At 47.1% G+C, this 14,606-nt stretch overlaps 1 protein-coding gene across 1 annotated transcript in view; it reads left to right on the top strand.

Moving 5' to 3' along the window:
- Positions 1–14,606, top strand: part of SH3KBP1 (SH3 domain containing kinase binding protein 1) — a 1,496,599-nt gene that overhangs the window by 937,849 nt on the left and 544,144 nt on the right. Inside the window, exon 5 of the mRNA XM_069637105.1 lies at positions 10,494–10,623. Within this exon, the coding sequence (XP_069493206.1) occupies positions 10,494–10,623 (130 nt within the window). The remainder of the gene's footprint in view (positions 1–10,493; positions 10,624–14,606) is intronic.

Below are 14,606 nucleotides of genomic sequence, written 5' to 3' on the forward strand. Positions count from 1 at the left end.
TTAGTCTGTGACCACGAACAGTCAGTTTGGCAGCGGAACAACCAAAGTAAGACAGTTGGAGATTGGTTGAAGCACAAGCACAGAGACTTCGGGAATGGTTATTAGTTAATGAGTTACCTGTCCGTTTGACAGGGTGTTTGATTGTTGTATGGGGCGACAGATGCTTCAGGTTGGGTGGAGTATAGGGTGGGGGTGGGAGGGTGTGAGTTGTGGTTTTAAAAGTTACACCAAGTTCAAGAAGTACATGCCAATAACTCCCTCGCGTTTGACCCGCATGGAACGAAAGTGCAAACGAGTCCCGACACTGAACCAACAGATGCACGATCCAGCTCATCCCGATCCGGGTTGGTGGATCATGTAACACTCTTAAATATACAACATACTGACACCACACATGCACAAGTCACATGGCGCAGAACACCAACGTAGATAAAAGCAGAGCCATCCGGGTGATGACATGGAACGTTAACGGGCGCGGAAATAGTATTAAGACACCTAGTCCTACAAGCACTGAACCGTCACTCACCGGATGTGGCCTTCCTAACAGAGACACATCTGGCGGGCACAAGATGCATACTGTTTAGTCGCACAAACTACCGACAAGCCTTTCATGCCGGATTCACCATGGGATCACGTGGGGTATTGATCCTAGTGCATAAAAGACTCCCCTATAGCCCCACTGCAGTCACCCAGGACTAGGGAGGTAGATATGTACACACGATAGGAACCCTGTGGGAGCGCACCATCTCTATGATCGCTGTATATGCACCGCCTAACCTCCTAACCCCCCTGACTAACGATATTACACCCCTAATTGTTGACAATACTGAAGGCCTCACGTTGATTGGAGATGACTTTAACAAAGTCATGAACACAGAGTTGGATAGGACACATGTACGATCCAGAAACCCAGATATATGCACTAAACTTGACACATTTACCAATGCACTGGGGTTACATGATGCATGGAGATCCCTACATCCCAATACAAGAGAATACTCGTACCACTCCGGTGCACATGCTTCGTTATCCAGGTTGGATTACTTCTTCCTACCAATGTGTAACATTCATGAGGCGTGTGACGCACAACTGCTCCCCAGAGGTATTTCAGATCATTCCCCACTCATGTTAATGATTAAGACCAGCAGACCACTCCCCCCCCGCCCAGTTGGAGACTGAATGGTTATTACCTGGGGTTTCCCGAACTGGTGGAACATATACAAAAAGTTACTGAAACATACTTTGAAATAAATACTGACTATGTGGACAGCCCAACAACACTATGGGAGGCACTAAAAGCAGTATTGAGGGGTGAAATCATAGCCTGGACTGCAGCCCACAAGAAAAAACACCTTGAAGCGATATGTGCAGCTGAAGCCAAGGTACAGAATGCAGAATCTGCTCACCTGGTCCATGACCTCCCCGAGACACAACGTGCACTGGAGTTAGCACAGAAACAGCTACAGCATACAGCCTTAGACAATGCAAAACAAGCGCATGCAGCAATGCAAGCAAAAATATATGAAACTGGGGACAAGGCGGGGAAAATTCTGGCGTGGTTGGAGCGCAGGGACTTAGGCCTCACTCAAGTTAGGAAACTAACGGCAGAAGAGTCAGACCCGCTAGTAACAGACCAGGACATAGCGGAGGGATTTGCTAAATATTACGCTGAACTGTACAGTGCTCCACTTGCACTGCCACCGACCGCTATATTAGAAGAAATCACCCTTCCTACCTTAGACGAACAGCAGGCGGCCCTATTAGAACAAGAAATTACAGAGGAAGGAGTAACCTGTGCAATATCAGAACTTCAGTCAGGGAAGACCACAGGCCTGAACGGTTTTCCTGTCGAAATATGGAAGAAAATAGGCGCAAACGTAATCTCTCCACAACTACTGCGCCTCTTTCAACACTCGCGCTCGCAGGGTTGCCTCCCTCCAGACCTCAGAAAAGCTACAATAATAGTTTTGCCCAAAGCAGATAAGCCACCTGACAAGTGCAGTTCCTATAGGCCCATCTCTCTATAAACTGCGAGGCCAAAATACTGGCGAAAGTACTGGGCAATCGGCTGCAGCGCGTCGTACACACACTAGTGCACCCGGACCAATGCGGCTTTATGCCACAAAGATCCACCAGGCAAAATATAGATAGATTACACACAGCACTAGAAAAAAACACCTAAGCTACCAAACCCCCTAGCCCTACTGTCCATAGATTTCGAGAAGGCTTTCGACTCTGTGCACTGGGAGGCAATTTGGGAAATTATGCGACGTATGGGCATAGGCCCTTACTACATGAGTTGGGTTAAACTAATATACCACCTTCCAGTGGCAGTAACAAGAGTGAATGGGTATACTTCCGAACCCTTCCAGCTAGGTAGGGGCACAGGACAAGGCTGCCCCCTGTCAGCTTTGATTTTGCGTTAGCAATCGTACCTTTAGCAATCCTGTTAAGATCCACGCAGACATGGAGTGGCTTCAGGTGGGCGTACGGCTGGGAAGACGGAGTGTCTTTATACGCGGATGATCTGTTAATTTATCTGGCGGACCCGCGAGTTTCCTGCCCTGTTGTGTCGCATTTACTAGAGAGATATGACGCGTTCAGTGGACTCTGTGTCAACTGGTCAAAGTCCATACTATTCCCGGTGAAACATATAGACATTGCGGTACCAAATGTGTGCCCCTACCGTATTGAAAGGGAACAATTCAGATACCTCGGCATACAAATCACACATAAACTAACGGATTACGGGGGGAAAAACTTGCATCCAGTGGCGACCAGGTTCAAGGATGATGTTCGCCACTGGATGTCCCTACCACTCACATTGCTGGGTCGCGCAGGGCTCTTCAAAATGATGGCCCTCCCCCGTTTTCTCTACGTGCTACAAAATGCACCACTATCAATAGCACCCAATGAGTTCCATAAAATAGATCAAACACTTAGGAAGTTGTTATGGAAAGGGGGGCACCCACGAATGGCACTTACTACCCTACAAAGATCCATATGGGAGGCGGGATTGGGCTCCCCCGACTACAGACCTATTACACAAACTGCATGGGGATACCACTCTACCGCATAATGTAATACTAGACACCGACGCACAAGAAAGGCCCATCATGAGCCTCCTCTACCGGAAAAAAGTGCAACCCGCTGACCCATCCATGTTGTCGCATATAACCCTGGTCTGGGCAGATACACATAAATACCTAGGTTGGGATAAAAAACTAACTCTAGCACAACCAATCTGGAACAACAGACATCTCCCGGAGGTGAACAAACTCCCTAAATGGCAAACATGGGCCCAACTAGGTATTACAAGAATTGGCGATGTGATGAAAGAAAATGTAATAATAGCATTTGCGGATCTAGCTGCCACCTTTGCACTCACCCCCCCCAACCCCCCCAGTGAACAATACCACTATATCCAGCTCAAACATGCGCTGCAGGCCCATCTCCCTGAACTGAGTGACATACCTGATTATTCTCCACAAGAACGCAATGTATTCCCAGAATTGCTTACACAGAAGGTCACATCGACTATGTACAGTGCTATTAACTCCTTTGCTACGAAAGAGCTGTCGAACCTGAAAGCCAAGTGGGAGACGGAGGTGGGTGATATTCTCCCAGAGGAATGGGTGTCTGCGCTGATGTACTCCAGAGAATCAACTATTTCCTCCAGGCTTAAATTGATTCAACTGAAGATACTACATAGGATTTATTACCCGAGGGTGGCATTGTTCAAGTGGGGAAAGGCTACGAATCCATACTGTTTGCGATGTAAGAGGGAGGAAGGGTCCTATTATATCCTGTGGGACTGTGCCATCATTCAACAATACGGGCAACAGTGCTGTGAAGAACTGTCAAGGGTAATCGGCAAAAGGATACTTGCAAATCCAAAGCAATTATTGCTGGGGATAGAATGAGACTCCGATCTAACGAGGAATGAGAGAGCGCTCTTATCTACCACCACTGCGATACTTAAAAGGAACATAGCGCAACTTTGGGGCTCCGAGAGGCCACTGAGCCTTGAACAATGGATCACAGACGTGGATATATGCATCACGATGGAAAAGAGTCTATACTGCCAGGGGGTGCCCAGAAAAAGCGCAAAAGATATGGCAAAGTTGGGAAGAGGCACACTAAAAGTGAGTTATAATATTGTATCGTTATGCTATCCAGAGACTTGCAGATGGACTGGCGGGTGTAAAGCGAAAGGGACAAATGTTGGGGCATGTTTTGCAGCTCGTTGGTAAGGGACCACAGCGGGGAGTCATTGGTGGGCGGGTATGGGAGGTTTTGTTTACCCCACTGTGTGGGGCTGTATGTTTAATGTTTTCAAAAAAACAATAAAATGTGGTATTAAAAAAAACAAAAAAATACAGCCCCAACAGAAGATCAATCGGCACTGACACATGGACGAAATTGGCAGTTGAATGAGAGAGAACCACTCCCGAGAACAGAAGCACAGCCACTGAACGCTGTAGGCACCAGCACTGCGCGATTAAGAGAACGAAGCTGCGGCCCTACGTGCCAGTGCGGAAGGTCTTGTGGAGCTGCTGGTGAGCCCACACATGGGCATGAAAGCCCTCTGGAACACCAGGGAACTAAAAGGGAGAATCCTGCCACCCTTCCTGTAGAGATTTACCAGTGGACCCCACCGAACAGGGGCTCAGAAAACAAACTTGAACACTGCACTGCGTCGCCATCATTGGCATGCAGCAAAAGTGTGTGGGTCTTGGTCTTCTCACATATATGCTCCAGGTGGGGAGGAACAGGGCAGACTGGCCAGGGTAAGGTGGCCAATCCTATCCTCACTGGAGTATGAGTATTTAGGCAGGGGACAGAAAAAAGGAAGTGTGGGTTTTTCATGAAAGGTTAGAGGTGGAGGGACCACAAAGTCAGCAGCAGGAAGGAGCGAGCGGCAGTGGTGGAGAAGATTCACGGAACAGGTGAGGTATTTGCTTACAAGTGGAAGTGGTTGTGTAGTGTGAGTGTGCCCGTTTGTGTGGCGAGTGAGTAGAGCGGTTAGTGTATGGAGTGAATGTGAAGTGAAGGAGGGTGTTTGAGTAGTTGATGAGAGGAGAGTAGTAGCAGGAGAAGAGAAGTGTGGAGGAGGGGAGAAGTAATGTGGAGGAGGAGGTTAGTAGCAGGGAAGAGGAGTAGTGCAATGGAGCGGGAGGAGAGGCAACTTGAAAGGGTGGAGGAAAGGAGGAGTGAAACATTGAGGCAATATAATAAAAGGAGGGATGAGTGGGAGTGGCTGGGAAGTGACAAGGGTGTTGAGAGGGAGAGGTGGGTGCACGTGCAAGGCTAGCCTGACTCAAGCCAATGTAACTAGGGATAGTTAGAAAGTCCCAGGGAGAGCCTAGATTGGTGGCATTAAGGGACCCATTCGTAGAATAAGGCAGTGTTTAGATAGTAGGGGGGTCAAGATTCAATAGCACTAAAAGGGGGTTATGGACGAGTGGGTTAGGGAGGAGGGACGTAACAAGATGAGAGCGAGAGAGAGAAATAGTCCTTGGCCCCACAAAGAAAGTAAAAGCCCTTGAACTGCCCCTAAAACTGAGTGAGTGGTTTCTTTGCCATCTGTGACCTACATGAGAGGAGTTTGAGGGCTTTTCAGGCAAAGGTTTTGAGTAGATGGCCAAACCATGTCCCAACCTGGTAGGGAGGAAGCAGTCATCTCTTTATATCGGCAAAATGTTTGTAAATGGCCACTTTCAAATTATGTTTTACTGCAGCATAGCAATTCGCAAGGTCTGCCTGCTGATTGGACCAATGAGTCTTGGGATCTAGTGTTGGCATAGGGGTTGAAGGCAATGCATTATTGTATGTGTATTAACCCTACAAAGGACAACCAGCTCTCTTCCTGCGGATTATAGCAGCGTATGTACAGTATTGATAGAACAGTTAGTTGAGAGTTTCTTTGCCCATCTATTTGGAGGCGGTAGCTGAAGGAAACATCTTATATGCCCACAGATGTGGAAACCAACTTACTTCCTCTGTGGAAAATAACACTAGGCAAGCCAGGCAAAATGACAATGGCCCTCATTCCGAGTTTCGTGATGTGGGAAAAAAGTGAAGGTTATTCCGTTACTGCCACTTTTGTTACTTACCTCTTTTTATCTTAACATGCTTCTTTAAGGACTTAACAGTTTCACATCTGATGTGATGTTTGTACTTTGCAAGACCTCTCTTTAAAATCAAATTTTATTGTGCTCTGGAAAGCCAAACACTAACACACATTTGAGGCACGTACAGCTTAAAAGTCTGGGGTCAAGTGCCCGAATTGCACAGTGGGCTCAAACTTCAACTTGACTAAAAGGGTGTGCTCCTGGGAAAATATGTATATGTTGTTGTGCCTTACCTGTCAAAACTGTAAGTCCCTACACATCATTGTCACAGTGTGCGACTTTCAAAACATACCCCACTCATGGTTTAAAAGACTATACTATTGCTCCATTTATGATAATGAGAATTCACATATCAAACATCACAAAGTTATTTCTCTCTAACTCATGACACCCTCTTGTAATGTATCTTCTCTTGACACCCTCGAATACCTAAGACTGATGTCGCTCCATGTGATTTCACTTCCCTAAGGCCCCACACAGCATACACATCTTTGGACCAACCCTGGAAGTCCTAATAAAGGATAGCGGGGCATACCTGTGTGCCCGTATACTGAGGAGGATAATAGTAGCAGTGGGACAGACGGCGGAACACAGTTCACCATGGTTCCCTTGGTGCAGTAGCCAACACCACTTCCAGTCACACTTCTCTTTAACACAACAATCTTACTCTTCAGCAAATTCTTTTCTTTTTGTTTCCCCTGTCTCGAAGGATCCAACCCCTCTCTCAGAACTTAAGTTCCCCTTTCATGTCCTAGTAGGTCTCCCCCTTCACTCTCTGCCCTCCTCTGCTGAATCTTCTTTCCAGTTCTGCTGACACCTCCTCCTTTCTATGCTGTTTATTCTTTATCCCTCATTTTCTCGCTCTCAGCACTTTGAAGCACCATTAGGGTGACACAAGCACTACAAAAGCTATAAGCCTAGCATGTTCCCTCCTCAGCTTCCTGTCCACCCCTTTTCTTCTTCACTCCTTGGTTTTTGTTTCCTTATTTCCTCACACTTGTTTGTTCCTTCAAGGATTACCCCTATTCTGTTCCCCGTCAGCACTTTAACGTGGCCTTCCAGAAACATACATGCTGGCTAAGAATCGAACATAATGTGTCCTCCCTTATTTTTGACTTGTGCTCTCGTCTGACCATACCATGTGGTCAGATTGAGGCTCCCTCTCTTAGTTGTAACTCATCATCATCAGTAACTTTATTCAGACATAAATGTCCATAAAAGTGCTCATTCTAGTCCCTAGCATTCTCTTCTTGAAGGCAGATCTTAAAGATGTTGAGACTGCTAGTACATATTCAGGATGGGTGCAACATTTCAGGGCTCGGTTGGCTGATGAGGTTGGGAGCTGGACTAAGTGGCCCCAAACTGGGGCAAGCCAATGCCCCCTTGCCCCGGAGTAGGCCTTACAAAAAAAGAAAAGATGCGCTTCATCCTCACACCCTTTGCTGCCGTAACTCATAACGAGAGTCAGAGAGACTCAGACTGCAACGTCACCAGGTGTGCCCTGGAGCCTTTGTATTAACTACTGTACCCCCTGTTAGGAAAGATTCCCAATTATGTGTAATGTTCCCTCCAGTTGTGCACCCCCTGACCTTTTAGCGTTGTCTGACGAGCCTAGCCTGACTTTTGCCAGTGGAGCCCAGCCTTCTGCTGCACTCCGCTGGGTTTTTCGCTCACTTTTTGGGGAAACATGCCCTTAAATACAATCAGTACTGGAAGGCTTTGTTTCCCTTAGTCCTTTCCATTCTTGCAACTTTTCTGCAACATGTTACCAGTGCACAGTGTACCTTACAGTACAGTGCGGTGGGGTCTTCCTTTCGTTTCCAAAGGCCCTAGACTCCCTCACAGGATTTTTTGGTAGAAGTACAGATGTGCCTTGGACAGGGCTGGTGGCAGCTTATCTTTTCGCATATTTTTAACCCTTTCTTGCCATGCAAACTGCATTTACTGCGGTTGACACAGGAAGGTGGCCTGGCTCCAAAATGGTCATGCCACAAGGTTCTTAGTCCTGTCCTTTGGCCATCTTGTCCCAGTGCCTTCCGCAGGTCGAACAGACCCAGGTCAGACCTTATTTGGTCATGCATTCTCCTGCAAAACGCCAAGCTTTCACAGGCTTCTGCATGCCTTGTGTGTGTGCCTCCAGGATGCGGGCTGGACTGCCTAGTACGAATACACATCCTCAGTGCCAGAGAGGTTGGGGTGCTGGGAATGACTGGGACCACTGTGGTCCGTGATTGGTCCATGTCTGGTGTGCCTGTATGTGAGCAGATCTCCCATTGGTCCTCTTTGTTTTGGCGTGAAGGATATTCTGGATAAGAGAAGGCTCCAAACACCCATACCAGGTCGATCTCTTGAGTTCTCACTGAACCTAGGATAGGTTCCAAGCATCCTGAAACTAAGAAGCCAAGCCAAGGAACTGCTGTTAACCCGCTGGAAGGTTTGACACCCTGAGCGTGCTGTTGTCCCGCAGGACCCCTCTGCATCTGATCGCACTTAGATGGTCTGCAAAGGCGCTTCGACCCATTTGTATAGTGGGAACAACCATTCACGGCACCTTCATCTTAACCTGCAAGCAAGCCTCTTCAGAAGTGTTCCTGGGCCAACCAGTGAACTGAACAGCTTGTGCAGGACCTTTGCTCTGAAACCACCACCGTTTTGAGTTCAGCACTGGGTCCAAGGCGCACTCCTGCTGAGTTTCGTACACCTAGGTGCCCTAGGTCTGGAATTAGGAGAGTACGCCTGAACCCGAGTGCACGTGGTCACTGTATCGCCCAGCTGTGGTGACGAACTTCGCAGGTGCCTTGCTGCTGTGCCCCGAATCCTGCTGCAGTGAAACTGGCCCGATACCTTCATCAGGAGTTGAGAAATCGCCACTGTCCTGCCACAGAATCATTGCTGTAACTCAGCTGCTGAAAACCGCAGAGCCGCACAATTCCCGCACTTGAATCTGCAACCGAAGTGGACTTGACTGCTGAAGTTTGGTCCGGAGTGTGCCTTGGGTCGGTGAGTACTTGCAACCCTTACCAGTGGCCCCTGGTGCATCCATCAACTTTTACGCACAAGTGTCCCCTGAGGGCCACACACCTTTCTCGAGGTAGCCTGTGCTACAGTTTAATTCCCAACTCTTTGAACCTGTTCTGCCCTCTTGGAGACCCTACTTGAATAGTGGGAACTTATTCTTCAATGCCTCACCTGCCGCCCTGAGCTGCTACACCCCCTCCAAGAGACCCTGTGTTTGCCCAACAGCACGATTGCATGCTTCTGCATCCGAAAGTACATTTGAACATAAGGCTCCACTCTTCTTAGGAATTGGACTGCCTCTCAAATAGGGTTGATAAAGTGAAGGACTGCCTGAAGCATATTCACACCGTTTGCTCCCTTTACCTTACAGGTTGTGGATCATTACTGTGTGCCATTCCTTTAGGCTAACTGTAACTGTATGTATGTTTTATAATAGTGGTGTGTGGGTTTAAGTATTGCTACTGATCATTGCTTGCGTTTGATATAAAAGGCCTTTAATAAATGTATATGTATTTTTGTTATACACCTGACTGAGAGTAATTTGTAGTGTCCTTGCTGTGTGCTCATTGTGGGCTTTCGATCACCCTCACCCTTCCTGTGAGCTAGTCTTGACTGCTGCCAATGCTACCTTGATTGGCCTGGCTTGTCCAGAAGTGTTACCCTGTTCCAAACCTCTGCCCACCAGGTCAGAGTTCAGAAATCCATCTTAACACCCTCCCTTTAAGGCCTCTACAGTTCCAGCAGACTAGTTTGGCTCCAACATTTGTATTATTGCCATGATCGTGCCCTGAGACCTAGTCAATTGATCCCTCTTATGGCCGATTTAGAAGGGTCATGTAAGTAGTTTAATTTGGTTTTAATGCATGGATCTACATGGATTAAATTGTCAGTGTGTTGTGGATCTGGTGGGAACAATTTGGAATCTCGGCAAAGTTAGGATCTCTTCAATAAGCGGTTCCCATTGACTTCCACAAACAGCGGCACAATACTTGCCTGGAACATCATCTTTGAAATGTCAGCGTGTAGACCAAGTGATGCAAGGCATTTTATGACAGTTCCTTCATGGCGAACCTTGAATGTTATCTGTGCCTTGATAACTTGGCTGCAATCTATTGAAATTGAAAGCTTGTGGGGTTGAGGGGGGGAGGTGACAATTTGCACTTTCCCCTATAGCATGGAGTGTGACTTGCAATGAAAACCCTTGGTATGCCTGTGTGGTGGGAAGGTGCCAAGGCACCCAATAACGTGTTGTGCAGGATGCAGATGATACCCACTAGTAGTGAGAACTCAGCCCGCCTGTGCCCTCAGTATCATGATGCTTGCCCTTGTGTCTTGGTGCAGGTGGAGGAGGGCTGGTGGGAAGGCTTCCTCAATGGCCGGTCCGGAATGTTCCCTTCAAACTTCATCAAGGAGCTCACCGCGGAGTCGGAATGCCTTGGAACCGCACTGGACGAGCAGCAACTACGGCCAGGTACGGAAGCGCTTGTTCATTCCTTCATTATGCACATGTACCTCTATACATGGTTAATTACTCAAAGTATTATGTTCTCTTCTCTGTTGCCTAGGTAGTGAAACTGGATGGCCCATGTAAAATGGACCCTGTTGTCCAGTTATTGTCAGTTATTGGAGTTTTCAGAAACAGCCATATTGATGCAACTAAACACAACCTCTGTAACCTGTTGCCTGAGATAGCCCAGACAATGGTGATTTACATATTGTGATAAACTTCGAAACTTCTTTATTTATTTGATTTAATTTTATTTTTTTATGATGCACCTAATGCCATTCCTGAGTTCGGTTTGTAAGCGTGGATCCGGGATTCAAACCTCTTTTGCTCTGCGTGGTCTTGCTTCCAAGGCCAGCGCCTTGTCCCTGTGCTATCCTCCAATGAATTGCACCAAGTGCGTGTTCAAATGAGATCTGCCTTCCTTGGTTACCGTGGTTGTATCATCTTTGAGTGTTTGAACATACACAGGAATTGTGGGATTCCTCTCCGGCTGACCTCTGACTTTCTCTTGGGTTACTCTGCTCTGCAGCGGTTTCTAACTGTTGTAACCCGAATGCATTTGCAGCACAAGTGAACTATTTGCTCACCTAATAATGAGAGTTCTCCCGATGACGAGTGTTCTGTATGATATGATATGATAGTTTATTTATATAGCGCCTATACACGTGTTTCAAAGCGCTTCAAGGCAAGGGAGGGAACAAGGGAAAATACAATGACATTCTTACAGGCCATGAACAGTAAGGATGTGAAATTAACTATCGTACTGGCCTGACGACATTTCAGATAGTGCAAGAGCTAAGACATAGATAAGGAAGGGAGGGGGAGAGTGGGAAGGAAATGGAAACAGATAGGCGACTACCGTACTAGGCCTGAGGACATTTCTGGTAGAGCCGGAGAAAAACAAAAGGTGAGGGAGAAGGGTGAAGAAAGGGAGGGGAGGAACAAAACAAGCGACTATCATACTAGGCCCGACGACATTTCAGATAGTGCTGGAGGTAGGGTGGGGAGGAAAAACCAGTAATGGGAGGGTGGAGGAAACAGACGAGGTTGCTATCATATTAGGTCCAGGGACAATTCTGATAGAGTAAGTGCATAGAAGAAAGTAAGGGGAGGAGATAGGAAAAGGGAGAAGGGGAAGGAGGAGAGAACAGAGTAAGCAGTCAAAAAGTGTGGGGAAGCAAGAATGGAGTGAATACAATTGCAGATGTCAGTAGTAACACATAATGTTGCAAGCCAGGATACAAGATGAAGATGGGAACAGCATGATTCAGGGCCACCAGGAGTACAAGATGCAAAGGAAGTCCAGCATGAGAGTTGAGAAACGGTGATGCACCATGAATAAATGAAGTCCATAAAAGTCAAATCCAGCATTGGCCACAAGACGGTGATGGTGAAACCAGAATGTATCGGGACAGACTCCTGCAGAAGTAGGCTGGAGAGGGGGATGGGGGAGCAGGGTAGAAGTATGTACTGATCATATCTCTCTTGCAGATGCTGCCTACACGTGGTGCTATAATAACCAGATCTGCCTTCTAGTGTTTGGGCTCTTGGACCTGTGAGAGGGGTAGAAAAGCAAAGGGGTTTGAGGGTGTGTTTTATGTTTAATACTCAACAAAGGCATCAGATAATTGTCCCTAATTAAAGTTTGTCTTAAACAAGACCATGCCAAACGTGTTTTGTATAGAGTGCAGCAGGCGTTGGTGTGGCTTTGTAGTGCTGTTTCCTTGTCACCTACAGGGTAGTGTTTGGATGGACGATGCCTTAAATTCTAATTGCTTGCATGTGGTGATGTGCAGTAGTGTATGGCAGGGGTGATCTGAAGTGTTGCTGTGCTTGTGTTGCAGTGGCTAGATTGTGATGAGGTAGGCTGTAAGGGGAGTAGTGCAGGTGGTGACCAGTGAAGTAGGGGCTGGGGTTCTGATAAAGGGGGTTCTTGTGGACTCCCTTGTGGGAAGGTGCACTCCGTCAACAGAGTCTAGCCTGAGTGCAGGTGTGAGGGTTGAAGCTACGTAGGGTTGTGCATAGCATGGGAGATGTTTGTGGGAAGGCCCAAGCATGACGCTGCTGACTTGCTCCATGGATTCAAGCTGTGCCATTGGTGCCAGAGTTCTACATTGTTTCATTGAAATAAATGACTGTGTGGTAATTTTTTTTTACTTAGCTTTCCTCGTGGCCTTTTCTTATTTTTTCCCTTTTAATGGGGGTGGCCCATCCATACCAGCCTACCACTCATCTATCACTTCCTCACCCCCCACGATTTCCCACCGCTCCTTACCATGGCCCTCGACAACCCTATATATTATTTTATTTACCTCCACACAAGGAGTACTTTATTTCGCTAAAATAGCAGGGTAGGGGTGGCTAGTGCAGCCCTTGTAGATAGCTGGAGTTCGTTGAAGTTGCCTGGAGTTAACTTGCAAGGCGGACGCCTCAAGAACAAGCAGGTACTTTCCAGTCACAATGTGGAAATAGTTCGTGAGCAATGTTATGTAGTGGACTCCTCTGAGATTAAATTGATCGAGGCATCCACATATCAGCCAGTAGGATGCGACAATCAGTTCCCTTTTCCGAACCACCCAAACTTCGGGTTTTCTTATGCTCTCTCTGCAGAATGCTACAAGGCCATGGGCGTAATTTTAGGGGGACGGGGGGGTGGGGGGTGACAGGGGTGTTTGTCCCCCCCCCCCCAACTTTCATGGCACACCATTTTGTGCCCATTCATTTGGCTGGGGCACCTTTTCTTCTTTTATGTCATGTTCCCCCAACTTTTTCAGCAAATTACTCCACTCTACAAGGCCACTTGCAAAGGGTGGGCTCTGTTCTAGCGACCTGGGACCCTGATGGCCTGAACACCCACAAACACCTTATTTTTTAACATGAGTGCGCCGGGTGACTCTTAGCATACTTTCAGTAGAGGGTGGCCGACTGTTTGCCAGTATCGACCCAGTGCATTCTCTGACTTCCCAATGTCTTTACTGGCAACTATGGAAACAGAATGGCGCCTCTGCACGGTATGGCTATCAATGGAAGTGTAAAGGCCAAGAAAAAAAAGAAAGCTCATTTAGGTTTGAAATGGGAGCTCCCAAAGAATAAGTTGCGTCAGTATCTGGAGGGGGGAAAAATACAGTGCAACACAATGTTTCACAAAGGAAAGGAGGAATAATCTCTGTGGTTATGAACCCTTTGAAATACAGCAGTGAGGCAACTGTGCAGTGAAGAGTAACGCGTCTTTAGCACATGCATAGCTCAGCGGGAGGAATGCTAAAGAAGCGTTACTCTTCATTTCCTGCCTCCACAATTCCATCCTCGCTCTTTACGCTCTCATAGCAATCATTTTGCTTTATTAGGTGGTGCTAAAGGGCCACTTAGGAGCCAAAACTAAGATCTGGTCTAATTGCTTCTGGCTGTGATATTCATACAATTGTCTGGGTTCTCAAAAGGGCTCTGGCACACTGCATTAAGCACTGCTTCAGTGATGCGGCACACATACTTTTCTATTGTGCAACCATTATTTCTTAAAATGTTTTCTGATAGGCAGATAAATGCTCGGATATAATCCTTGGTAATATGGTAGACGTGGCCTCTGAAGTGTTAGCACAGAGGAACCCAGAATGTACCACCCTCATGGGATTCATCACACAATAGGTGGTTTACCCAGTCTCCCTTTCTGGCCTGACACCTGTGACCTCATCACTCACAGTATGTAACAAGAAGTATCAATACAATGTACCTATGATGACTACCTTCAGCCCAATCACCTTGATTTTGGAAGTTAACATGTTTCTACCTCTTGTCAAGCATTGCCCCTCTAGTAACACATTGGCTTTGCTGGCGTAAGACGGCATTGGCGGGGATGGCATTGAAGGTATTGAGCCAGTACTGGTAGCAGCAGCTTGCCGGACAGGAAAGCTTTACATGTTATAATGCAAACTATCAGGAAGGAAACT

This window comes from Ambystoma mexicanum, chromosome 7p (assembly GCF_040938575.1).
Source record: "Ambystoma mexicanum isolate Mex_15411 chromosome 7p, UKY_AmexF1_1, whole genome shotgun sequence".
Classification (NCBI taxonomy): domain Eukaryota; kingdom Metazoa; phylum Chordata; class Amphibia; order Caudata; family Ambystomatidae; genus Ambystoma; species Ambystoma mexicanum.